The sequence below is a fragment of the Pleurodeles waltl genome, chromosome 1_2 (assembly GCF_031143425.1).
Source record: "Pleurodeles waltl isolate 20211129_DDA chromosome 1_2, aPleWal1.hap1.20221129, whole genome shotgun sequence".
NCBI classification, from domain to species: domain Eukaryota; kingdom Metazoa; phylum Chordata; class Amphibia; order Caudata; family Salamandridae; genus Pleurodeles; species Pleurodeles waltl.
Genome location: NC_090437.1, coordinates 1,232,362,785 through 1,232,390,685, shown reverse-complemented (window position 1 = coordinate 1,232,390,685; position 27,901 = coordinate 1,232,362,785). Strand labels below are relative to the sequence as shown.

Below are 27,901 nucleotides of genomic sequence, written 5' to 3'. Positions count from 1 at the left end.
CACCAAACTACACATGTCCATCCACTCTCAAATGGAATCAACACTTTAATCAGTTTTAAAGGTAGCCCCCATGTTAACATATGAGAGAGACAGGCCTTGCAACAGTGAAAAAACGAATTTAGCAATATTTCACTATCAGGACATATAAAACACATTACTATATGTCCTACCTTACCATACACTGTACCCTGCCCTTGGGGCTACCTAGGGCCTACCTTAGGGGTGCCTTACATGTAGGAAAAGGGAAGGTTTAGGCCTGGCAAGTGGGTACACTTGCCAAGTAAAATTTACAGTTAAAACTGCACACACAGACACTGCAGTGGCAGGTCTGAGACATGATTACAGAGCTACTTATGTGGGTGGCACAACCAGTGCTGCAGGCCCACTAGTAGCATTTGATTTACAGGCCCTGGCACCTCTAGTGCACTTTACTAGGGACTTACTAGTAAATCAGATATGCCAATCATGGATAAACCAATCACATACAATTTACACAGAGGGTATATGCACTTTAGCACTGGTTAGCAGTGGTAAAGTGCTCAGAGTTCAAAAGCCAACAGCAACAGGTCAGAAAAAAGTAGGAGGCAGGAGGCAAAAAGATTGGGGATGACCCTGCATAAGCAAAAAAGCCCAACAAACATGCAAAACGATCTAGCTGACTGACCACTAATTTGGCTCCAAAGTACCGTACACAAAGTGCTTCGACACCTCATCAGGGGTAGTAAGCGCAATACAAATACAATTCATTAGTATTATATAACTTTTATTACGTCATTTGAAAATCAATAAAACGATTTTGAAGCAAGAAAGTAACCCGTTTGGAGAAATTAGAAACAAAAAAATCTGCGGTACAGCAGCAGGATTTACTGAAAAGAGTAGGCTGATTCCCTCAGGAGATTTCTCCAAAGTAGTCATGTAAATTTTGAAGAGCACCCTAAAGAAAGTCGAGAAACCGGACAAAGATAAATTGTTAGAACTGAACCAGAAAAATAATAAGGAAAATGTTGAGTTGTAGGCTAGCTAGAACCTCAGCATTATGAAATCAAAACACTGGTGTACATATTCTGGCTTCTTATAAGCTGGGGCCCAGACTTTAATTTGCCTTCTTGTCCAGTTATAGATTTGACTAAATTGGCCACTATTGGAGGTATGGTAATTACCAGCCATTTTATATCAAGAGTAACAAGCACTGGCAAACCCAATAGGTTTTGCCTATGCTCACTTAGGAGCTATGGTATTGTTAGGGCCACTGGAATTATGTAGCTGGGGAGGGCGACCTTATGCACAATATTCAGCAGGGTTGAGTAAACTATGCATCAAGAGAAAGCAAATTATGCAGCATAATGCAGCACATTTTTTAATATTATTACTACATTATTTTGTTATTTTTAAAGTTGATAACACTGGGATTAGTTACACTTCATTAGTTCATAGTTTCAACAACTCATGCTAATGCTACTTTACGATCGTAAACATGATATTAATAATTCATTGACTTTTGTTTTAAAGAGTATGATAAGGATTATGTTACTTACCCTGTACGCATCTGTTTATGGCATGAAGTGCTGTAGATTCACATGCTCTGCATACTCCTGCCATCTAGTGTTGGGTCCGGATGTGTGCAAGTTGGTTTTCTTCACGAGGTAAAGTGACTCCTTGTAGGAGGCTGGACTGGCTTGTAGTGAGTACCTAGGGGTACTTACACCTTGCACCAGGCCCAGTTATCCCTTATTAGTGTATAGGGTGTCTAGCAGCTTAGGCTGATAGATAATGGTAGCTTAGCAGAGCAGCTTAGGCTGAACTAGGAGATGAGTGAAGCTCCTACAGTACCACTAGTGTCATATGCACAATATCATAATAAAACACAATACACAGATATACTAAAAATAAAGGTACTTTATTTTTATGACAATATGCCAAAAAGTATCTCAGTGAGTACCCTCAGTATGAGGATAGCAAATATACACAAGATATATGTACACAATACCAAAAATATGCAGTATAGTATTAGAAAACAGTGCAAACAATGTATAGTTACAATAGGATGCAATGGGGACACATAGGGATAGGGGCAACACAAACCATATACTCCAAAAGTGGAATGCGAACCACGAATGGACCCCAAACCTATGTGACCTTGTAGAGGGTCGCTGGGACTGTAAGAAAACAGTGAGGGTTAGAAAAATAGCCCACCCAAAGACCCTGAAAAGTGGGTGCAAAGTGCACTAAAGTTCCCCCAAGAGCACAGAAGTCATGATAGGGGAATTCTGCAGGAAAGACACAAACCAGCAATGCAACAACGATGGATTTCCAAACGAGGGTACCTGTGGAACAAGGGGACCAAGTCCAAAAGTCACAACCAAGTCGGAGATGGGCAGATGCCCAGGAAATGCCAGCTGTGTGTGCAAAGAAGCTGCTACTAGGCAGTAGAAGCTGAGGATTCTGCAGGAACGACAAGGGCTAGAAACTTCCCCTTTGGAGGATGGATGTCCCACGTCGTGAAGAGTCGTGCAGAAGTGCTTTCCCGCCGAAAGACCGCCAACAAGCCTTGCTAGCTGCAAATCGTGCGGTTAGGGTTTTTGGATGCTGCTGTGGCCCAGGAGGGACCAGGATGTCGCCAATTGGGTCAGGGGACAGCGGGGGCGCCCAGCAAGACAAGGAGCCCTCTCAGAAGCAGGCAGCACCCGCAGAAGTGCCGGAACAGGCACTGCGAAGAGGAGTGAAACGGTGCTCACCCGAAGTTTCACAAAGGAGTCCCACGCCGCCGGAGGACAACTTAGAAGGTCGTGCAATGCAGGTTAGAGTGCCGTGGACCCAGGCTTGGCTGTGCACAAAGGATTACCGCCGGAAGTGCACAGAGGCCGGAGTAGCTGCAAAAGACGCAATGCAGTCTGGCGTGGGGAGGCAAGGACTTACCTCCACCAAACTTGGACTGAAGAGTCACTGGACTGTGGGAGTCACTTGGACAGAGTTGCTGGATTCAAGGGACCTCGCTCGTCGTGCTGAGAGGAGACCCAGGGGACCGGTGATGCAGTTCTTTGGTGCCTGCGGTAGCAGGGGGACGATTCCGTCGACCCACAGGAGATTTCTTCGGAGCTTCTAGTGCAGAGAGGAGGCAGGCTACCCCCACAGCATGCACCACCAGGAAAGCAGTCGAGAAGGCGGCAGGATCAGCGTTACAGAGTTGCAGTAGTCGTCTTCGCTACTTTGTTGCAGTTTTGCAGGCTTCCAGCGTGGTCAGCAGTCGATTCCTTGGCAGAAGGTGAAGAGAGAGATGCAGAGGAACTCGGATGAGCTCTTGCATTCGTTATCTAAGGAAATCCCCAAAGCAGAGACCCTAAATAGCCAGAAAAGAGTGTTTGGCTACTTAGGAGAGAAGATAGGCTATCAACACCTGAAGGAGCCTATCAGAAGGAGTCTCTGACGTCACCTGCTGGCCCTGGCCACTCAGAGCAGTCCAGTGTGCCAGCAGCACCTCTGTTTCCAAGATGGCAGAGGTCTGGAGCACACTGAAGGAGCCCTGGGCACCTCCCAGGGGAGGTGCAGGTCAGGGGAGAGGTCACTCCCCTTTCCTTTGTCCAGTTTCGTGCCAGAGCAGGGCTGAGGGGTCCCTGAACCGGTGTAGACTGGCTTATGCAGAAATGGGCACCATCTGTGCCCATGAAAGCATTTCCAGAGGCTGGGGGAGGCTACTCCTCCCCAGCCCTGACACCTTTTTCCAAAGGGAGCGGGTGTAACACCCTCTCTCTGAGGAAGTCCTTTGTTCTGCCTTCCTGGGCCAAGCCTGGCTGGACCCCAGGAGGGCAGAAACCTGTCTGAGGGGTTGGCAGCAGCAGCAGCTGCAGTGAAACCCCTGAAAAGGCAGTTTGGCAGTACCCGGGTCTGTGCTAGAGACCCGTGGGATCATGGGATTGTGCCAACAATGTCAGGATGGCATAGAGGGGGCAATTCCATGATCTTAGACATGTTACATGGCCATATTCGGAGTTACCATTGTGAAGCTACACATAGGTAGTGACCTATATGTAGTGCACGCGTGTAATGGTGTCCCCGCACTCACAAAGGCCGGGGAATTGGCCCTGAACCATGTGGGGGCACCTTGGCTAGTGCCAGGGTGCCCACACACTAAGTAACTTAGCACCCAACCTTTACCAGGTAAAGGTTAGACATATAGGTGACTTATAAGTTACTTAAGTGCAGTGTAAAATGGCTGTGAAATAACATGGACGTTATTTCACTCAGGCTGCAGTGGCAGGCCTGTGTAAGAATTGTCAGAGCTCCCTATGGGTGGCAAAAGAAATGCTGCAGCCCATAGGGATCTCCTGGAACCCCAATACCCTGGGTACCTCAGTACCTCAGTACCATATACTAGGGAATTATAAGGGTGTTCCAGTATGCCAATGTGAATTGGTGAACTTGGTCACTAGCCTGTTAGTGACAATTTGGAAAGAAATGAGAGAGCATAACCACTGAGGTTCTGGTTAGCAGAGCCTCAGTGAGACAGTTAGGCATCACACAGGGAACACATACATATAGGTCACAAACTTATGAGCACTGGGTCAACATAGGGTTTTCACTATGAGCACTGGGTCCTGGCTAGCAGGATACCAGTGAGACAGTGAAAACACCCTGACATACACTCACAAACAGGCCAAAGGTGGGGGTAACAAGGCTAGAAAGAGGCTACTTTCTCACACTCCTCTTCTTGGTGATAATGCGCATGGAAATCGAGTCCCTTGTTAGATTGTTTTACTGCAGTCGGGTGACAATGGAGTGTGTGTAATTGATCAGTGAATACTGCAACAGTCACAGGTGTCCAAGGAGGAGGGCCGTTGCATATGCATCTACATGCCATGAACAAATGCTTATATGGTAAGTACCAATCCATTCAAAGGCACGTGTGGCTGTAGATACACATGCTCAGCACAGACTGTAAAGCTGTGCCCTCCAGAAAGCGGGGGCTAACCTGTGGGTGTTGCAGTATTTTGAAAGAGGGTGCGTAGCACTGCCTGACCTACATTTTCTTGTTGGCGTGCTTATACATCCACACAGTAATGTTTAGTGAAGGTGTGTGGAGTTGACCATGTAGCTGCTTTTCAGATTTTAGCTACTGGTATATTGCCACAGATGCTCCTATTTTACAAGAAGAATGTGCTCTAAGATGAATGGGAAAAGTAATTTTAGCTTTGGTGTAACAAGTTTGAATGCATTTAACTATCCTTCTTGAAATGCCTGATTTAGATTAGGGTTTCCCTGTGTGAGGGGGTGAAAAAGCAACAAAGAGTTGTTTGGTTTTATGAAAATCTTTAGTTCTAGCAATATAGTATATTAAAGCTCTTTTTTCCATCCAATGTATGAAGGGCTCTTTCTGCAACTGAATCAGGTTGCGGAAATAAAACTGGTAATTCAACTGACTGGTGCAGATGGAAAGAGGAAACTACGTTTGGTAGAAATTTAAGGTTAATTAGAAGGACTACTCTGTCTGTGTATCTGGAAGAAAGGTTCTTCCAAGGTTAATGCCGGGAGCAAACTCATATGTCTGTGGGACAAAAGCAACCTTCCACAAGAGAAATGGGAGAGGGCAGTTGTGCAACGGCTCAAATGGCGGACCCGTAAGTCTGGTAAGTACAATGTTGAGATTTCAAGAAATGCAGGGAAACCCTGGGTGTAATTACTCCCAAGTCTTTCCATGAATGCTTTAATAACTGGTATTTTAAAAAGTGACAATGCAAGCATATTTAAGTGTACGCTAGACTCAAGGTCTGCAAATGAAGTAAACAGCAGACATTGTCTTGTACAGTTGCAGGAGGCGGATCAAGTTGTCTACTATGGCAGTAGAAAACAAATTTTTTCCACTTAGCAGTGTAACACGCTCTGGTTGTGGGTTTACAAGCTTCTTTGAGAATGCTTACTCATCCTGATGGAAGATTGAGGAAACCAAACTATGATCTCAGGAGCCAAAACGCAAGGTTGAGTTCCTTTAGTTTTGGGTGCAGACTTCTCCATGGTTTTGAGTGAGGGAAAGCTTTTCGTGAGGCACTACAGAAAGCACGAGTAGTGTGGTGAACCATAGTTATCGAGCCCAAGTAGGAGCTATTAGAATGAGGGTGAGATGTTTGCCTGAGCTTCCAGACCACAAATGGAAGAAGAGGGAGAGGTGGAAAAACATAAGCAAATATCCATGAACAATTCATCCATTCAGCATTGCCCTTGGATTATGGGTGTGGGAGCCTGGAGGCAAAGTGTGGACATTTTTTCTTATGTCTGTACTTGCAAACAGGTCTATCTGTGGGAACCATAGCCTGTGGAAGTATGGGAGAGGGACTTGTTGGTGAAGTTCCCACTTGCAGACTTGTTGCAGCATCCTGCTGAGGAGGTCGGCATAGTTTCTGCTAATAGGTGAATGTTGTGGCATATTGCCCAATGCCAAATTGTCTGAAAAAGGTGTGGTAACTGTAGAGTGAGCGCCTACCCCTTCCCACACCTCCCATCTCTGTTTCCGTAAATAAAGCATGGCTGTTGTGTTGTCCATGCGGGCTAAGACAACTTTGCCATTCAAGTGAACTTGAAAAGCTTTCAGTGCTAGGTAAATCACCTGGAGTTCCAGGTAGTTGATGTGAAGGGTCTGATGTTTGGTGTCCCAGAGACCCTGAACTGTGAGAATCTGTGTGTTCCCCATCCTGGAAATGATGCAGCCGGTGCAAGAATGATCTAGGGAACTGAGTCTAGAAACTGCCAGCCTTTGGACTGTATTGAGGTAGGCTAGTCATGTGTTTTCAGAATAGCCCCCAAATATGGCTGAATTTGTGAAGGTTGGAGGTGAGACACTTGTATGTCGACAGTAAACCCCAGTTGATGAAGTTGTAGAGTGGGTGGCATAAAAACTGGCTCATACTGAGCTTTGATGAGCCAATCGTCCATAGACACCTGCACAGACGTGCTACAACTACCAATAGACATTTGCTGAATACCTGGGGAGCAGTAGTGACACCCAATGGGAGCACTTTGTACTGGTAATGTGTTTCCGCTATCATAAACTGAAAGTAGTTGCGCTGCATGTATTGCGACATGAAAGTAGGCGTCCTTTAAGTCTAGTGCAGACAAAGTTGCCTTGTTGTATTAGGGGAAATCATATCCTGTAGAGTAACCATGTAGAAGTTGTAGGAAGTTGGCTCTGTATGCACTATTTCAAAGTAAGGAATAGTATGCACAGAGTCCAAGGGTTCCCCTTAGAGGTAAGATAGTGGCAAAAAGAGATAATACTAATGCTCTATTTTGTGGTAGTGTGGTCGAGCAGTAGGCTTATCAAAGGAGTAGTGTTAAGCATTTGTTGTACATACACACAGGCAATAAATGAGGAACACACACTCAGACAATTCCAGGCCAATAGGTTTTTGTATAGAAAAATATATTTTCTTAGTTTATTTTAAGAACCACCGGTTCAAATTCTACATGTAATACTTTGCATGAAAAGTATTGCAGGTAAGTACTTTAGGAACTTTGAATAATCACAATAGCATATATACTTTTCAAATAAAACACATATAGCTATTTTAAAACTAGACAGTGCAATTTTCAACAGTTCCTGGGGGAGGTAAGTATTTGTTAGTTTTTGTAGGTAAGTAAACCACCTACGGGGTTCAAGTTTGGGTCCAAGGTAGCCCACCGTTGGGGGTTCAGAGCAACCCCAAAGTTACCACACCAGCAGCTCAGGGCCGGTCAGGTGCAGAGTTCAAAGTGGTGCCCAAAACGCATAGGCTTCAATGGAGAAGGGGGTGCCCTGGTTCCGGTCTGCCAGCAGGTAAGTACCCGCGTCTTCGGAGGGCAGACCAGGGGGGTTTTGTAGGGCACCGGGGGGGGGGGGGGGACACAAGTTAGCACAGAAAGTACACCCTCAGCAGCACGGGGGCGGCCGGGTGCAGTGTGCAAACACACGTCGGGTTTGTAATAGGAATCAATGGGAGACCAAGGGGTCTCTTCAGCGATGCAGGCAGGCAAGGGGGGGGCTCCTGGGGTAGCCACCACCTGGGCAAGGGAGAGGGCCTCCTGGGGGTCACTCCTGCACTGGAGTTCCGATCCTTCAGGTCCTGGGGGCTGCGGGTGCAGGGTCTTTTCCAGGCGTCGGGATCTTAGAGTCAGGCAGTCGCGGTCAGGGGGAGCCTAGGGATTCCCTCTGCAGGCGTCGCTGTGGGGGCTCAAGGGGGACAACTTTGGTTACTCACAGTCTCGGAGTCGCCGGAGGGTCCTCCCTGAAGTGTTGTTTCTCCACCAGTCGAGTCGGGGTCGCCGGGTGCAGGGGTTGCAAGCCTCACGCTTCTGGCGGGAAACGCTGTTGCCTTCAAGTTGCTCCATTGGAAACAAAGTTGCAGTCTTGGGTGAACAGGGCCGCTGTTCTCAGGAGTTTCTTGGTCCTTTTAGAGCAGGACAGTCCTCTGAGGAATCAGAGGTGGCTGGTCCTGGGGAAAGCGTAGCTGGAGCAGTTTTCTTCCGAAGGGGGGAGACAGGCCGGTAGAGCTGGGGCCAAGGCAGTTGGTGTCTCCGTCTTCTCTGCAGGGTTTTTCAGCTCAGCAGTCCTCTTCTTCTTAGGTTGCAGGAATCTGAGTTCCTAGGTTCAGGGGAGCCCTTAAATACTAAATTTAAGGGCGTGTTTAGGTCTGGGGGGTTAGTAGCCAATGGCTACTAGCCCTGAGGGTGGGTACACCCTCTTTGTGCCTCCTCCCAAGGGGAGGGGGTCACATTCCTATCCCTATTGGGGGAATCCTCCATCTGCAAGATGGAGCATTTCTAAAAGTTAGAGTCACCTCAGCTCAGGACACCTTAGGGGCTGTCCTGACTGGCCAGTGACTCCTCCTTGTTATTCTCATTATTTCCTCCGGCCTTGCGCCAAAAGTGGGGCAGTGGCCGGAGGGGGCGGGCAACTCCACTAGCTGGAGTGCCCTGTGGTGCTGGAACAAAGGGGGTGAGCCTTTGAGGCTCACCGCCAGGTGTTACAGCTCCTGCCTGGGGGAGGTGATAGCATCTCCACCCAGTGCAGGCTTTGTTACTAGCCACAGAGTGACAAAGGCACTCTCCCCATGTGGCCAGCAACATGTCTCGAGTGTGGCAGGCTGCTAAAACCAGTCAGCCTACACGGGTAGTTGGTTAAGGTTTCAGGGGGCACATCTAAGGTGCCCTCTGGGGTGTATTTTACAATAAAATGTACACTGGCATCAGTGTGCATTTATTGTGCTGAGAAGTTTGATTCCAAACTTCCCAGTTTTCAGTGTAGCCATTATGGTGCTGTGGAGTTCGTGTTTGACAGACTCCCAGACCATATACTCTTATTGCTACCCTGCACTTACAATGTCCAAGGTTTTGCTTAGACACTGTAGGGGTACAGTGCTCATGCACTGGTGCCCTCACCTATGGTATAGTGCACCCTGCCTTAGGGCTGTAAGGCCTGCTAGAGGGGTGACTTATCTATACTGCATAGGCAGTGTGAGGTTGGCATGGCACCCTGAGGGGAGTGCCATGTCGACTTACTCGTTTTGTCCTTACCAGCACACACAAGCTGGCAAGCAGTGTGTCTGTGCTGAGTGAGGGGTCCCCAGGGTGGCATAAGATATGCTGCAGCCCTTAGAGACCTTCCCTGGCATCAGGGACCTTGGTACCAGGGGTACCAGTTACAAGGGACTTACCTGGATGCCAGGGTGTGCCAATTGTGTAAACAAAAGTACAGGTTAGGGAAAGAACACTGGTGCTGGGGCCTGGTTAGCAGGCCTCAGCACACTTTCAAATCAAAACATAGCATCAGCAAAGGCAAAAAGTCAGGGGGTAACCATGCCAAGGAGGCATTTCCTTACAGAAGTGCTCTGAAAATATGTAATGATTTAATGGTCTGAGGTCTAATATTTTTTTGGGAATGAGGAAGTATAGGAAATATACTGCTGAGCCTTGATGTTGAAGAGGGACAAGCTCTTATGGCTCCTTTAAGCAAGAGAGCCTGCACCTCCTGTCTGAGCATGATTAAATGTTCTGTGGAGAGTGTCTGCAATGTGGGATGTCTGGAGGTGTTTTTATGAGCTCCAGACAATAACCATGTAGAATAATATCCAACATCTATTGATTTGTTGTGATGTTTTTGCAGTTGTGATAAGAGTTTTTAAGTCTTACCCCGACAGGTGTTAAATGCTTGGTGGGAATGAGGAAATAGTCACTGTTTTGAGGTGGAGGGAGTGTTTTGCGAGGGGACACACCCTTTCTGTGATCTTTCGAATTGTTTCTTCTATATGAGCCTCTGTAGTATCCCCTTGAAGTGGGGGTGTGATGCTGTTACCTGTAGCAGGGGGTGTGATGCTGTTACCTGTAGCACGAGGTAGAGGCATCTGATAGTGTGGTTTTACTGTCCTGCTTATAAGTAGGCCACTGAAAGGAACCACAAGGATTAGGGGTTTGTAATGCTCCCATAGATTTTGCAAACGCTGTGTCCTTTGTCATTTTCTCTAGGGTTTGGGCCACCTGGGGACCTGATGATGTTGACAAAAAGGGGCATTTAGCATTGTTTGTTGCACCTCCGGCTTAAAACCAGATATGCACAGCCAAGCGTGTCTACGCAATAGTACACTGGAGTTAATTTCTCTGGCGGCTGTATTCGCAGTCTAGGGCACATATAATAGTTATTTAAAATGAACATGACATACTGTTTGATGACCCTTTTTTATACTCATCAGGGAAGTATTGGAGGAGTTTCTCCATTTTACCCCAATGGGCCCTGTCGTACCTTGTTAACAATGCTTGGCTGTTCACAATGCGCCAATGAGCGGCTGCTTGTGTTGCGACCCTTTTCCCTCACACATCAATAAGCTTTGATTCCTTATTTGGTGGAGGAGCATCTATTGTTAGTGAATTTTCTTTATGGGCATTAGAGTCTACCAGAAAGTCTGGGGGGTAGTTGGCCCTTAATGCAAGGTGGGCCCAAGGGTGCAGCTTCGTACTTTTTATACACACTTGATGCCCGAAAACGGTCTTGAACCAGAGCACCAAAGAACATGTCCGAACCTGATGGCAGAAAGAAAACAATCTAACACTGAAGTCAATGCCCACACTTGGTGTAATAAATCTTGCCTGCACCGGATCTTTAAAAATATCGTCAGAGTGTAGAAGCATGCCTTTTAACAGGCACAGATATGGACATGCCCGGTTGTTTTTTGATAGGGTTTCAAAAAGAAAATCCTCCTCAATTGGATCCTTGTGTAGGAGGACCTGGTGCCACCCTAGCAATAAGCTCTTGGAAGTATGTTGCATCTGGGATTGCAGGCTTACCTGGGTAAAGTTAAGGATCAGTATCCACTGAAAGATCAACATAATATGTGTCCCATGGATCCCTGATCCCCAATGTATGATTGAGGAGAACCTTGTGGACCTATATCACTGTAGTGATGTTGTGAATGAGGTGGTGGTGAAGTAGGGTAGAGGAGGGAGTGAGATGGAGGAGAATCAGCAAAAGGTGGCTGGATAGGACGGACTGGTGACAATTTCCTTTTCCTTTTTAGGTGCAGGGAGATGGATGGCCTTCACAAAAGAAAGTTGGCGCTTGGATGGAGTAAGCATTGCCTGCACTGCTTGTGCCAAGGTCCAACTGGTAGAAGGTTGAATATGGATCTTCTTTTGTTTCAGATCAAGCCTTTCAGTCACAGTCTCTAGGATCAGTTCAGATGCCAAAAAGAAGGTTTTGATGCCAAACTTGGTCTTTGTTTCAGAGCCCAGGTGTTCGGGTCCAAAATAGTGGAAGCCAGAGTGCTCGGAGCCGATGAGGTAGGTGGTCAGCATGGCACCAAGATTGGTTGGCTCGGTACAACAGCAAAAGGTTTTGGCTTGGCTTTCAGTGCCAGGCCAGAAGGCAGGGCATGCTTAGCAAATGGCGGGTGACTGCATGGCCTTTCGGTAGACATGGTCTGAAAGCCGTAATTTGGTCAGAACCAAATGTCTTTTGGTGGGCTGGACAGGGGCATGGGTACTCACTGCACGCTGTCGTGAAGGAAGATCTTGAATCTTCATTCGGAGTTCGGTTTCTAAGTCTAATTTGGAGTCCGGTATGGAAAAAGCCTCTTCCACTGCTGCCAAGCCTCGTGCCACTCTTCCTGCTGTTCTACCTCATGTCCGGTGTCTCCACCAGTTGTTTGCCCTGCACTTCTTTTCGGCGATCCCACAAAGTTTTCTTCTACCAAAAAGATCGGTAGGCCTCACAGCTTTCTTCGTCATGGTCGGGAGACATACATGTTGGAAACCTGATGGGTCGGTGTGCGTGTATTTTGCGTGGCAGCTGGGACAGGACCAAAATGGAGTCCGTTGCATTAGCAGCGCATCGTTGATCGAATTCGATGAGAATGAAGGCCTGAAGGCCACAAGTGGAGACCGTCAAATCAGCAGGTGACAATTTTCCACTATTTTGGAAGGGCGAAGGTAGAACGCGAGCAAAAATACTGACTGGCATACTAGGTTGACAACGGACTGAAAGGAGCCCGAAAACTGTCTCAAACCAGAGCACCAAAGAACATGTCCAAACCTGACGGCAGAAAGAAAACAATCTAACAATGGAGTCAATGCCCATGCACATTATCACCGAGGGGAGGAGCCACTTTACCTCGTGACTCAAGAAGCTTCTTCGAAGAAAAACAACTTGCACACATCCGGACCAAACACTAGACAGCAGGAGTATGCAGAGCATGTGTATCTACAGCCCCACATGCCATTGAACATTCCTCTTTACTTTAATGGACATAATGTTAGTCAAAAGACAAATGTTTAGATGTTGTAAGGAGTAGATTATTCATTTTTGTTTACATGCTTAAAAAGGATGGAATAATTGCATTTTTTTTTGTACTTTTAAAATATATATTTTGGCTATGGGCATTATAAGACTACTTTCCGGGGCTAGAGCCCCTCTAAATATCTCTACAATCTGGAGCTGTGCAACTGACCTAAAGAGTCCCTCCAATGTACATTATCTTTCACCTACATCTACAAGAATCCTACAGGCGGTTCATACCCATGGGGACATAGACGTCAAAAATGCCACGCCCAGTTCCTCCCCGACTTCACGTTGCAGGTACAGAGACAGCAACAGAATTTTAAGGAAGCTAAAAAAGCCCTGAGACAATGAACTAAAGTACATGATGTTCTACCCGGAAAAACTCAGTCATTGCAGAGGGCTAAACATGGCACTTCAGCAGAGGAAGCAAGGGCCTGGCTCGAGGGATGGAGAGTGGTAGTCAGAAGTGAGGCCAAACCTCACAAAAGAGACCCTAAGCCAAACGTGAGTAAACAATAAGACCCTGACAATGTGAGAACGCAACACCTGGGAGCCACCATGCCAGACTCATAAGCCAAGCGGTATGGTGACTTTTATACCTGAGGCAATGCCACTATGCGGGCAAAACAAGTTCAACTTTAAAGGTCTTTTACTGTTGTCTGAACAGAGGGGGATATCACTAAATTCAGAACTTATCCTGGTTTGATTCTGCTGACTGCAATGGTACACCCACACATGCTTCACATGCTTATGTTTTTGAGGTGAAAGGCTCTCTGAAAATTGGGGGGTGCGTACTTTATAACTCACGGTACAGAGTAGCAGGTTGGGGCAGTTTTACTGGAGGGTTGTTATGTTTATGTTTTGTAGTATGTTGGAACGCAGTTACTGTTACTCTGGGCATGAACCACATAGGGGAAGCAGACTTAATCGAATGGCGTACAGCAGGGCACATCCCAACACTGACATACAAATAATGTGTGGCACCTCATAACCTAAACCTCATCCCACCACTGATGGCATTAACACAGCATAAGCTGACCTGGAATGCAAATGGTCTAGGCAGCAAGATTAAACGCCTATTAGTCCTTCAATACCTCTGTAGACAGGCCCCGAACTAGTCTTGCTCCAGGAAATGCACTTTCAGGGAACAAACTATAAAGAAGACAGGTTTGGTTACAAACTCCTAGCGCGTGCAGGCTATACGTCTGACTCAAGGGGCGTGGGGATATTAATCAAGAAATCAGCCCTCCTTATCCCCAAACACACTTTGCATGACCCATTAGGCAGATATGTAGCCCTATCAGGCTCCTTGGAGGGCACAACCCTTAACGTTTGCCCCATATACATAACACTCTGCCTCCAAGCCCAGACCCTCCCTGAGATCAGTGCACTTCTACTGGAAATACCACCATGGATTCTCATAGTGGGTGGAGATACATATGCTGTAATAGGCGCCGGACTAGACAGGATGTATGGGGACAATGCAGGGGGAGGGGCTCCATGCTCCTTAATGGACACCATGGGGCTGATTGATCTGTGGCACCTACACAACCCAAACAGTAGGGGATACACATATTTCTCACCAACACATAACAGCTTCTCACGGATAGGACAACTCTTCACTCAATGTACACAGGCTGATAAATTTTGGGAAGCCCACATTAGATCCAGAGTGGCATATGACCACTCTCCAGTGGAAATCCAACTGCAAGGTATGGTCCTAGTCTCTGTAATGGCTAGAGACGAGATCCATGGCACCTACAAGATACACACATTAAGGAGAAATTGAGAAACACTTATTTTCAAGAAAATGTGGGGCTAGTTGCCTCTGCGTGCACCCTTTGGAAGACCTTTAAAGCAGTCATAGGGGGACAAGCCCAGGCTTTCAATGGAGGTTTAAAAAAAATTTAAAAAAAAGAAACAAAACCTAAATATATGGCAATAGAAAAAGCTATCATAGACCTAGAAGCCAGGGTGCTGGTGGAGGACACAGATTATCTATGTCACTAACTGTGCAGTGTGATCTGAAAGATCTGGTAGAGGAGAAGGACTCTAGTTACACCCTAGCTATACAGCACCGACTGTATGATGTAGGTGCCAAACCTAGCAAGCTACTGGGTTGGCTGGACAAATGTGATAAAGAACGGTCCTGGATACTCGAGGTATTGGACAGAGAAGGGAGACTTCAAACGAACACGGATGGCATATCCAATGCCTTTGCTGATTACTATGAAGGGCTGTTCCAGTCCACACCAACGTCAGCCTATGACTGTGTAGACTTCCTGCAAGATATTTGCCAATCTTCCCATTAAATGTTGAGACCAAAGTCCCAGCAAAATGGCTCTGTAATGTCATTACCACAACAATCCACCCAGACCAATCCGGCTTCATACCCCACAAAAGCACAAGGCTCAACTTGCGCAGCCTGTACAGTGCACTACATATGACGAGGGACCCCAGCACAAAGGACACGGTACTAATGATCTTAGATGCCAAAATGGCATTCAACAGTATAGAATGGAATTATGTATTTGCAGCTTTGGTGATATAGAGATTTGGACCAAAATGTTGTAACTGGGTTAAACTTCTCTACCAAAAACCACTGGTAAGGGTCAAAGTGAATGGTGTGGTCTCCTGCACGTTCGCCCTGCACAGGGGAACGAGACAGGGCAGCCCTCCCACCACGATTTTCACACTGGCACTAGCGACACTCGTAGTCTGGGCAAGGTTGGACCCATTGGTACAGGGGGGAGGAACTTATCCCTCTTTACGCTAATGATGTGCTGCTCTACCTTACTCAACCAGCCCTCTCCATAGATCGGATCCTGCAGACATTGCAGATCTTTGTGGATCACTCAGGTTATCGTATAAACAGGTCGGAATCCATGATTCTTCCACTGGCTGGCTGGTCCCCACATCTCCCCTCATGCTGTGAGGCACTGGCAGTACTTGGATAGCTTTCAGTATCCACATCATGAGGGACCCACAGGACTGCCTAAAAAAAAAAAATATATATATATTCTCACAGATAGACTGCCTTCATAAAGATGTAGCGCACTGGCGGTCACTATCCTTGTCATTGTTCGGCAGAGCAGCACTCAATAAAATTATGTCGCTCCCCAGTCTCCTTTACATCTTCCAGAACACTGGTATTCTTTAATGACTGGGTCTTTGCGGACCGCGAGAAACCAGCATTTTGTGCAGACAAGACAGTGATGGGAAGGAGGGAATACGTGACAGCCCTGTACAGGCGTCACAGAGTGAGCTGCCATTTCACACCTGTCAGTGGTGTGGGTCTGGAGGGAGGCAAATAATGCTCTGGGATCGAAAGGCACTCTTACTGAAATGATGCCCCTCTGGGACAGTGATCTACTACAACAAGAAGTAGGTGGACTGGCAGGCTTCTCCAAGTGGGATCTGATCGGAATTGAGCAACTGTTTGATAACTGGAGAGATCAGTCCTCCTGCCATTTGGGTCCCCCTGTCAGGAAAACGAACTGGCTGAGACTGAACGATACAAATATCTCCAACTAGGTCATGCTCTAGGACGCCATATTGTAAAAGGGAAACCACTACAAGCCGCCACTCCTTTAGGCAGCAGGCTACTTACAGAACACATACCAAACAAGGCTATCTCAATAATCTACAGGAAACTAAAACAACTCCCTGAACCCACTTGGGACCCTTAGAGGCACGGTCCCATGACTTAGGAGGGCTAGATGATGAGGATGACTGGACAGAAGCACTACAAAGTCCACAAGAGATAGCTATATGAGCAAGGTTCTGGCTCATACAATTCAATCAACATGTATAGAGCACAGCAAATCACCTGTGAGGGTCTCAAGGTGCTGGAGCTGTATGCTGCTGTGTAGAGGAATGATCATATGAACATCCAGGTCTTTAGTTCTCTTCTGAATCACTGGAGTGACAGTGCCTCCTCAGGTGCAGGGGGATGTTCTTCCAAGCCTTGGCTGCCAGGTGCGAGAAGAAGCGTCCTACGCTGTTGGCTCAACGTATCCGTGGGGTGTCTGCGAGAGAGAGAGAAGCTGATAGGAGGTGTCTGGATGCTTGGTGGAAGGTCAGGTGTATGTTGATGTATTCTGGTCCTTCATTGTGCAGGGCCTTGTAGGCTTGGGTCAGCATCTTTTACTGGCATCTTTTCTCAATCAGGAGCCAGTGCAGTTTTTTTTTTTTTTTTTTTTTTATAGATGGAGTGCGATGTGTGTCCTTCTGGGGAGGTAGAGTACGAGTCTTGCTGCTGAGTTCTTTATTGTCTACAGTCTCTTCAGGAGAATCCTACATAAATCCTACTATTCTAGGATCTCTTTTATAAGATCCAAAATGCTGATACACCTTGTTGCAATTCAAGACTGAGCAGGAAGGCTTTTTTTCCCCCCCATATCCCATGGTCATGCCCGGTGATTCAGATCTACTGAAGGGAGTTCACAGGCAGGATCTCTCATGTCTTATAACTGGATACTACTGCAAATTTCAGGGGAGGAATCATGGCCAGAGTACTCAGAAATTTGGGCTACATTGGCAGTTGGGGGGTCACCAAACGTAATACTGCATGGACATGGGATTGGACAAGTCTACACCTTCTCTACTAAGCGAGTGTGAATTGGACCTGGACTGGGGCCAGAGAGTGGAGAAGGTGGTATACCAGAGGTGGGGACGCCCCAAGAAATGAGAGGGTCTGGAGCCACTGGTGCAACTTCAAGGGCAGAGTAGACATTGGGTCACAATAACGTACATCAACTTGCAATTGTGGGCATGCTACGGCTTCCACTGGGCATGTTTTCAGGCTGTAAAAGCTCTGCCCTGTAATGGTTGGTTAACTCCTCTGTAGATGATAACTGTCACTGGTGTGTTTACCCTATGAAGGTTTGCATTATCAATGTATACTTGCTGTATCCCAAGTTCTGTTCAAATAAAAGGAAAAGGTCACTTACCCAGTGTACATCTGTTCGTGGCATTAGTCGCTGCAGATTCACATGCTGTGCATAGTCCGCCGTCTGGTGTTGGGCTCGGAGTGTTACAAGTTGTTTTTCTTCGAAGAAGTCTTTTCGAGTCACGAGACCGAGGGACTCCTCCCACTTCGGTTCCATTGCGCATGGGCGTCGACTCCATCTTAGATTGTTTTCCCCGCAGAGGGTGAGGTAGGAGTTGTGTATGCTAGTAATAGTGCCCATGCAATGGAATGAATACGTATGTACCAAATGAAGGTTAAAGTAATATATTTACAAATGTACAAATGTTGAAGATATACTTCCAAACGGCTACAGGCTCCCGGGGAGGCGGGTGGGCGCATGTGAATCTGCAGCGACTAATGCCACGAACAGATGTACACTGGGTAAGTGACATTTTCCGTTCGGTGGCATGTGTAGCTGCAGATACACATGCTGTGCATGGACTAGTAAGCAGTTATCTCCCCAAAAGCTGTGGTTCAGCCTGTAGGAGTGGAAGTAGTTTGAAATAAAGTTCTTAGTACGGCTTGTCCTACTGTGGCTTGTTGTGCAGATAACACATCTACACAGTAGTGTTTCGTAAATGTATGAGGCATAGACCATGTTGCTGCCTTACATATTTCGTTCATTGGAATATTTCCTAGAAAGGCTATAGTAGCACCTTTCTTTCTGTTCGAGTGTGCCTTTGGTGTAATCGGCAGCTCTCTCTTTGCTTTAAGATAGCAGGTTTGGATGCACCTAACTATCCATCTGGCAATACCTTGTTTTGAAATTGGGTTTCCTGTATGAGGTTTTTGAAAGGCAATAAATAGTTGTTTTGTGTAAGGAAATGCCTCCTTGGCATGGTTGCCCCCTGACTTTTTGCCTTTGCTGATGCTATGTTTACAATTGAAAGTGTGCTGAGGCCTGCTAACCAGGCCCCAGCACCAGTGTTCTTTCCCTAACCTGTACTTTTGTATCCACAATTGGCAGACCCTGGCATCCAGATAAGTCCCTTGTAACTGGTACTTCTAGTACCAAGGGCCCTGATGCCAAGGAAGGTCTCTAAGGGATGCAGCATGTCTTATGCCACCCTAGAGACCTCTCACTCAGCACAGACACACTGCTTGCCAGCTTGTGTGTGCTAGTGAGGACAAAACGAGTAAGTCGACATGGCCCTCCCCTCAGGGTGCCATGCCAGCCTCTCACTGCCTATGCAGTATAGGTAAGACACCCCTCTAGCAGGCCTTACAGCCCTAAGGCAGGGTGCACTATACCATAGGTGAGGGTACCAGTGCATGAGCATGGTACCCCTACAGTGTCTAAACAAAACCTTAGACATTGTAAGTGCAGGGTAGCCATAAGAGTATATGGTCTGGGAGTCTGTCAAACACGAACTCCACAGCACCATAATGGCTACACTGAAAACTGGGAAGTTTGGTATCAAACTTCTCAGCACAATAAATGCACACTGATGCCAGTGTACATTTTATTGTAAAATACACCACAGAGGGCACCTTAGAGGTGTCCCCTGAAACTTAACCGACTATCTGTGTAGGCTGACTAGTTTTAGCAGCCTGCCACAAACCGAGACATGTTGCTGGCCCCATGGGGAGAGTGCCTTTGTCACTCTGAGGCCAGTAACAAAGCCTGCACTGGGTGGAGATGCTAACACCTCTCCCAGGCAGGAATTGTCACACCTGGCGGTGAGCCTCAAAGGCTCACCTCCTTTGTGCCAACCCAGCAGGACACTCCAGCTAGTGGAGTTGCCCGCCCCCTCCGGCCAGGCCCCACTTTTGGCGGCAAGGCCGGAGAAAATAATGAGAAAAACAAGGAGGAGTCACTGGCCAGTCAGGACAGCCCCTAAGGTGTCCTGAGCTGAGGTGACTCTAACTTTTAGAAATCCTCCATCTTGCAGATGGAGGATTCCCCCAATAGGGTTAGGATTGTGACCCCCTCCCCTTGGGAGGAGGCACAAAGAGGGTGTACCCACCCTCAGGGCTAGTAGCCATTGGCTACTAACCCCCCAGACCTAAACACGCCCTTAAATTTAGTATTTAAGGGCTACCCTGAACCCTAGAAAATTAGATTCCTGCAACTACAAGAAGAAGGACTGCCCAGCTGAAAACCCCTGCAGCGGAAGACCAGAAGACGACAACTGCCTTGGCTCCAGAAACTCACCGGCCTGTCTCCTGCCTTCCAAAGATCCTGCTCCAGCGACGCCTTCCAAAGGGACCAGCGACCTCGACATCCTCTGAGGACTGCCCCTGCTTCGAAAAGACAAGAAACTCCCGAGGACAGCGGACCTGCTCCAAGAAAAGCTGCAACTTTGTTTCCAGCAGCTTTAAAGAACCCTGCAAGCTCCCCGCAAGAAGCGTGAGACTTGCAACACTGCACCCGGCGACCCCGACTCGGCTGGTGGAGATCCGACGCCTCAGGAGGGACCCCAGGACTACTCTGATACTGTGAGTACCAAAACCTGTCCCCCCTGAGCCCCCACAGCGCCGCCTGCAGAGGGAATCCCAAGGCTTCCCCTGACCGCGACTCTTTGAACCTAAAGTCCCGACGCCTGGGAGAGACCCTGCACCCGCAGCCCCCAGGACCTGAAGGACCGGACTTTCACTGGAGAAGCGACCCCCAGGAGTCCCTCTCCCTCGCCCAAGTGGAGGTTTCCCCGAGGAATCCCCCCCTTGCCTGCCTGCAGCGCTGAAGAGATCCCGAGATCTCTCATAGACTAACATTGCGAACCCGACGCTTGTTTCTACACTGCACCCGGCCGCCCCCGCGCTGCTGAGGGTGAAATTTCTGTGTGGACTTGTGTCCCCCCCGGTGCCCTACAAAACCCCCCTGGTCTGCCCTCCGAAGACGCGGGTACTTACCTGCAAGCAGACCGGAACCGGGGCACCCCCTTCTCTCCATTCTAGCCTATGTGTTTTGGGCACCACTTTGAACTCTGCACCTGACCGGCCCTGAGCTGCTGGTGTGGTGACTTTGGGGTTGCTCTGAACCCCCAACGGTGGGCTACCTTGGACCAAGAACTGAACCCTGTAAGTGTCTTACTTACCTGGTAAAACTAACAAATACTTACCTCCCCTAGGAACTGTGAAAATTGCACTAAGTGTCCACTTTTAAAACAGCTATTTGTGAATAACTTGAAAAGTATACATGCAATTTTGATGATTTGAAGTTCCTAAAGTACTTACCTGCAATACCTTTCGAATGAGCTATTACATGTAGAATTTGAACCTGTGGTTCTTAAAATAAACTAAGAAAAGATATTTTTCTATATAAAAACCTATTGGCTGGATTTGTCTCTGAGTGTGTGTACCTCATTTATTGTCTATGTGTATGTACAACAAATGCTTAACACTACTCCTTGGATAAGCCTACTGCTCGACCACACTACCACAAAATAGAGCATTAGTATTATCTCTTTTTACCACTATTTTACCTCTAAGGGGAACCCTTGGACTCTGTGCATGCTATTCCTTACTTTGAAATAGCACATACAGAGCCAACTTCCTACATTTTGTCTTTCTAATTACTTTTGTTCTGTCAATGTAGTACATTAGTGCTCTTTTGATGTCTAATGTATGTAGTGCTCTTTCAGCTATTGAATCTGGCTGTGGGAAGAACACTGGTAATTCTACTGTTTGATTTAAGTGGAACGGTGAGATAACCTTTGGTAAGAATTTTGGATTTGTTCTTAGAACTACTTTATTCTTGTGTATTTGAATAAATGGTTCTTGTATGGTAAACGCCTGTATTTCACTTACTCTTCTTAGAGATGTGATGGCAATGAGAAATGCAACTTTCCACGTTAAGTATTGCATTTCACAAGAATGCATGGGTTCGAAAGGTGGACCCATGAGCCTTGTTAAGACAATGTTGAGGTTCCATGAAGGAACAGGTGGTGTTCTTGGTGGTATAATTCTCTTTAGGCCTTCCATAAGCGCTTTAATGACAGGTATTGTAAACAGGGAAGTTGAATGAGTAATCTGCAGGTAAGCAGATATTGCGGCGAGATGTATCTTTATGGAAGAGAAAGCTAGATTGGATTTTTGCAAATGTAGTAAATATCCTACTACATCTTTTGGAGACACATGCAATGGATTAATTTGCTCATTATGGCAGTAATAAACAAATCTTTTCCATTTACTTGCATAGCAGTGTCTAGTGGAAGGTTTTCTAGCTTGTTTTATGACCTCCATACATTCTTGTGTGAGGTCTAAGTGTCCAAATTCTAGGATTTCAGGAGCCAAATTGCTAGATTCAGCGATGCTGGGTTTGGATGCCTGATCTGTTGTTTGTGTTGTGTTAACAGATCTGGTCTGTTGGGTAGTTTGACATGAGGTACTACTGACAGGTCTAGTAGTGTTGTATACCAAGGTTGTCTTGCCCATGTTGGTGCTATTAGTATGAGTTTGAGTTTGTTTTGACTCAATCTGTTTACTAGATATGGAAGGAGAGGGGGAAAAGCGTACGCAAATATCCCTGACCAATTCATCCATAGAGCATTGCCTTGGGAGTACCTGTGTGGGTACCTGGATGCGAAGTTTTGGCATTTTGCGTTTTCTTTTGTTGCAAATAGATCTATTTGAGGTGTTCCCCAAATTTGAAAGTAAGTGTTCAGTATTTGGGGGTGAATTTCCCATTCGTGGATTTGTTGGTGATCCCGAGAGAGATTATCTGCTAGTTGGTTCTGGATCCCTGGAATAAATTGTGCTATTAGGCGAATATGGTTGTGAATTGCCCAATGCCATATTTTTTGTGTTAGGAGACACAACTGTGTTGAGTGTGTCCCCCCCTGTTTGTTTAAATAATACATTGTCGTCATGTTGTCTGTTTTGACAAGAATGTATTTGTGGGTTATCATGGGTTGGAATGCTTTCAACGCTAGAAATACTGCTAACAGTTCTAAGTGATTTATGTGAAACTTTCTTTGATGTATGTCCCATTGTCCTTGGATGCTGTGTTGATTGAGGTGTGCTCCCCACCCTGTCATGGAAGCATCCGTTGTTATAACGTATGTTGGCACTGGGTCTTGGAAAGGCCGCCCTTGGTTTAAATTTGTACTGTTCCACCATAGAAGCGAGATGTATGTTTGGCGGTCTACCGACACCAGATCTAGAAGTTGACCCTGTGCCTGTGACCACTGTGATGCTAGGCACTGTTGTAAGGGCCGCATGTGCAATCTTGCGTTTGGGACAATGGCTATGCATGAAGACATCATGCCTAGTAGTTTCAGTATTATTTTGACTTGTACTTTTTGTTTTGGATACAAGGTTTGTATTACCTTGTGAAATGTTTGTACTCTTTGTGGACTTGGAGTAGCAATCCCTTTTGCTGTGTTGATTGTTGCTCCTAAGTATTGCTGTGTTTGACACGGCTGCAGGTGTGACTTTGCGTAGTTGATTGAGAAACCTAGGTTGTGTAGGGTTTCTATGACATATTTTGTGTGTTGTGAACACCGTTTTAGCGTATTGGTTTTGATTAACCAATCGTCTAGGTATGGGAACACATGTATTTGCTGCCTTCTGATATGTGCAGCTACTACTGCCAGGCATTTTGTAAAGACTCTTGGCGCAGTTGTTATTCCGAATGGCAACACTTTGAATTGGTAATGTATTCCTTTGAATACGAACCTTAGGTATTTCCTGTGCGAAGGATGTATCGGTATATGGAAATACGCATCTTTTAGATCTAATGTTGTCATGTAGTCTTGCTGTTTGAGCAGTGGGATTACGTCTTGTAATGTGACCATGTGAAAGTGGTCTGATTTGATGTAGGTGTTTAGTGTTCTGAGATCTAGTATTGGTCTTAGAGTTTTGTCTTTTTTTGGTATTAGAAAGTACAGTGAGTAAACTCCTGTGTTCTTTTGATGACGTGGTACCAGTTCTATTGCGTCCTTTTGCAGCAATGCCTGAACTTCTAGTCCTAGAAGGTCTATATGCTGTTTTGACATATTGTGTGTTTTCGGTGGGACGTTTGGAGGGAGTTGGAGAAATTCTATGCAATAACCATGTTGGATAATTGCTAAGACCCAAGTGTCTGTTGTTATCTCCTCCCAAGATTTGTAGAACTGGCTTACTCTTCCCCCCACTGGTGTTGTGTGAAGGGGTTGTGTGACTTGTGAGTCACTGTTTATTTTGAGGGGTTTTGGGACCTTGAAATTTTCCCCGGTTTCTTGGGAATTGGCCCCCTCTGTATTGTCCCCGAAAACCTCCCCTTTGATATTGTCCCTGGTAGGTAGGTCGTCTTGTTTGTGAGGTGCTGGTTTCTGTGGGTTGACCTCGAAACCCTCCCCTAAAAGTTGTTTTACGAAATGTGCCAAATGCGCCTCTGCCCTGCGGGGAGTAGAGTGCGCCCATGGCTTTGGCTGGATCGGTGTCCTTTTTTAATTTTTCAATTGCAGTGTAGACCTCCGGCCCAAACAATTGCTGTTCATTAAACGGCATATTGAGCACAGCCTGTTGTATTTCGGGTTTGAACCCAGATGTGCGCAGCCATGCGTGCCTCCTTATCGTGACTGCAGTATTTATTGTCCTTGCAGCTGTATCCGCTGCATCCAATGAAGACCGTATCTGATTGTTCGAGATACTTTGTCCCTCTTCCACCACCTGTTGCGCTAGTTTTTGGAACTCTTTGGGGAGGTGTTCGATGAGATGTTGCATCTCATCCCAATGAGCCCTGTCGTATCTCGCCAGGAGTGCTTGCGAGTTGGCGATGCGCCACTGATTTGCCGCTTGTGCTGCAACCCTTTTTCCCGCTGCATCAAATTTGCGGCTCTCCTTGTCCGGAGGTGGTGCGTCGCCTGATGTATGCGAGTTGGCTCTTTTACGAGCTGCCCCCACAACTACTGAGTCTGGTGTCAGTTGTGATGTAATAAAAACAGGGTCTGTGGGCGGAGCCTTGTATTTTTTCTCCACCCTTGGAGTTATGGCTCTGCTTTTAACTGGCTCTTGAAATATTTGTTTGAGTGCCTTAGCATTCCTGGAAGCATGGGAAGGCTTTGATGATGGCTATGGGTGGAGGACAGGGTGTTAAAGAGGAAGTCATCCTCAATAGGCTCCGAATGTAGCGAGACATTATGGAATTCGGCTGCCCTAGCTACCACCTGTGCATATGATGTACTGTCCTCAGGTGGTGACGGTTTAGTTGGGTACGACTCTGGGCTATTGTCCGATACTGGAGCGTCGTAGAGGTCCCATGCATCCTGATCATCCTGGCTCATTGTGGTATGAGCTGGTGAGTGTGTTAATGGTGGAGTTTGTGCCGGTGATGCATGAGTTGATGGTGGTGGAGTTACCTTCTTTACCACCTTCGCTTGTGGTTGCTTGTCTCCTTGCTGGAAGTCAAGTTTCCTTTTCCTTTTGATTGGGGGAAGAGTGCTAATCTTCCCTGTATCCTTTTGAATAAAGATCCGCTTTTGCGTGTGATCTGGCTCAATTGTTTGTAATTCCTCCTCAAATCTGTGTTTTTTTAGTTGAGAGGACAGTCCCTGTTCCTCTGAGTAGGAACCAGTCTTCGGTTCGGTTGCCGGGCGTTTCGGCACCGAAACCGTGTCCCTGGATTTTTTCGGCTCTGACAAGATCTTTTGTCTTTTCGGCGTCGTGCCCTCTCGGTGCCGACCAATTTCGGTGCCGCTGCCAAATTTTTTCTGCGTCAATCTCTCGGTCCCGAGAGTGCTGCGTGCCTGTATCTCGACCGGAGTCGGATGACTTCGACAGCAGCTCGCCCTTTTTCGGTGCCGTTGGACGGTCACCTACTTTCCGGGTTAAGCCATGGCCTGTTGGCGGTGGCGTCCCCTGGGCTTTGTCAGTCTTTTCGTGTGATTTTTGTTTCGACGTCTTACTCACGGTTGGTTGTTCTTCGACGTCGAATTCTTCGGAATCCGACTCGTGGATGGAGAAAGATTCTTCTTCCTCCTCCTCGAACCGTTGTTGTCCTGTCGGCGTGGACGCCATCTGCAACCTCCTGGCTCTTCGGTCTCTGAGCGTTTTCCTCGACCGAAACGCGCGACAGGCTTCGCACGTATCCTCCTTGTGCTCGGGGGACAGGCACAAGTAACAGACCAAATGTTGATCCGTATAAGGATATTTATTATGGAATTTAGGACAGAATCGGAACGGGGTCCGTTCCATCAGTCTCGATGTTGCACGCGGTCTGGCCGACCAGGCCCCGACAGATGATCGAAATTACCCCGAAGGGCTACCGAAGCTCTTCAAGATTCGGTGTCGATTTGTTCTAACTACCCCGATACCGAACGAAACAATACCGACTTAGTTTCCGAGATTCTGACTAACTTTCCGACCCGAAACACGGAGCGAAAAGGAACACGTCCGAACCCGACGGCGGAAAGAAAACAATCTAAGATGGAGTCGACGCCCATGCGCAATGGAACCGAAGTGGGAGGAGTCCCTCGGTCTCGTGACTCGAAAAGACTTCTTCGAAGAAAAACAACTTGTAACACTCCGAGCCCAACACCAGACGGCGGACTATGCACAGCATGTGTATCTGCAGCTACACATGCCACCGAACAGAGTATTACAAGAAAGGTTTCTGTGACCTGTTCTCCAGATTGAAAGAAAGGATTCGTACTTAAGGTAATTTAACACATTATGCACAGACTATGACAGTTAGTCTCACAAAGCATCACTAAACAAAGATATTGGAAATCAAACAGGTCACACACACATCACTACATACTCAAAACAGAGAGTTACTTTCAATGACTCACCTTTCTGATGATTTACAGCAAATGGCTGGAAGTTTTTTGCATACTGCAGTGCCTCCCTCTGGTTTTGTGTTCCTCCCATCAATAAACTAATAAAATAGAGTCTATGCAATTTAAATTCCAGGGAGCTATTCTGGGCCATAAGCATTTCTCGATTTGATACAGCCCATCTAAAAAGTAAAAACAAATGACAGAAAAAAGATTTATACAACACGCACATTTTACAAATATCAACTTCAGTACAGCTTTGCAGTTGTGCCTTCCAACTGCATGCAAACAACTATTTGATGACAGTAATGATACCTAGTATTTGTGGTTTATTTCGGCCTGGTTATTTAAAAGGGATGCTAATTTTGAGCACATTCAAAAATTATAGATGATTATTTTTTTTTCTTCTTTTGAGGTCTCCTGTTTTAGAATAAATTTTCATGTTTTACATGTAATAAATTATGACCGATTTTATGCAAATTGCATTTCATATCTGCATAAGGAATATGTTTTACTATAGAAATAGTTTTACCCCTTTTATAAGTTATACAAATTAGATGGATCACCTATATATACACACACATTTCAATATAACTTAGACCATAACTATGAATTTAGGTAGAAACCGATTATATATTTTTCTTATTGCAGGTTTCTTGTAAACATATACATATTCAAAACATCTCTTCTCAACCTCTCCTCCGGACCAGCAACATGGCGGCACAAGCACAGATGGCAACTTGGTCCAATTCGATACAATAAATTAATTTTGATAAATTAATTGTATTCTTCTTCTTTGGGCGTCCTCATAAATAAAAAAAAAAGTGAAAAAAATTTTTTTTTAAAAGAAGCGGCCTACGTGTTTTTGCTTACACCTTCAATTGGGCCTCACAAAACATCCTACTAGGCTTCACAGTAAGCTTTATAAAGTCCTTTCTACATTTCAACGGCCCAAAGACACTAGAGCTGTAACTTCAAATATCTACTTTGTAACAATGTGTCCGTCATTTTTACCTCAGGCGACTATATAAAGTTATTCAACATTTCATTTCTTCATTTTTATCGTCATTATTTTCTCTTTTTACTCACTTAATATAAATTAAAGAGATATTACAATTAACACTGTTACAAAGCCATAGAGCAGTAATTCAAATTCCAACAATTATTTTAACGTTAGAAATGCAGTAAAACTCCGAGTAATAGATGAAAATGAAAATCACATTCATGTATATTAAAAATCAAAATTAAAGTGTTTATGTGCCTAACTGTTCATGAAGGTACTGAATGATGTACTAATTTGTTAAATTATTACACTACTCGCCTATCATTCCCTTAGAGCCATCATTATTGTGGTATCCTAGACATCAAGCTTTACTATATTGGACTCCAAATACGAATCCACAATTAATGTCTCTAGGAGCCCAAAACAAAGTGTCAATG

General features: G+C 46.1%; 1 protein-coding gene across 2 annotated transcripts in view; it reads right to left on the bottom strand.

The window, feature by feature from the left end:
• RMND5A (required for meiotic nuclear division 5 homolog A) overlaps positions 1-27,901 on the bottom strand; it is a 371,570-nt gene that overhangs the window by 152,083 nt on the left and 191,586 nt on the right. For both annotated transcript variants that reach the window (XM_069204434.1, XM_069204441.1), the window contains one exon: positions 26,477-26,643. In XM_069204434.1, coding sequence (XP_069060535.1) covers positions 26,477-26,643 — 167 coding nt within the window. The remainder of the gene's footprint in view (positions 1-26,476; positions 26,644-27,901) is intronic.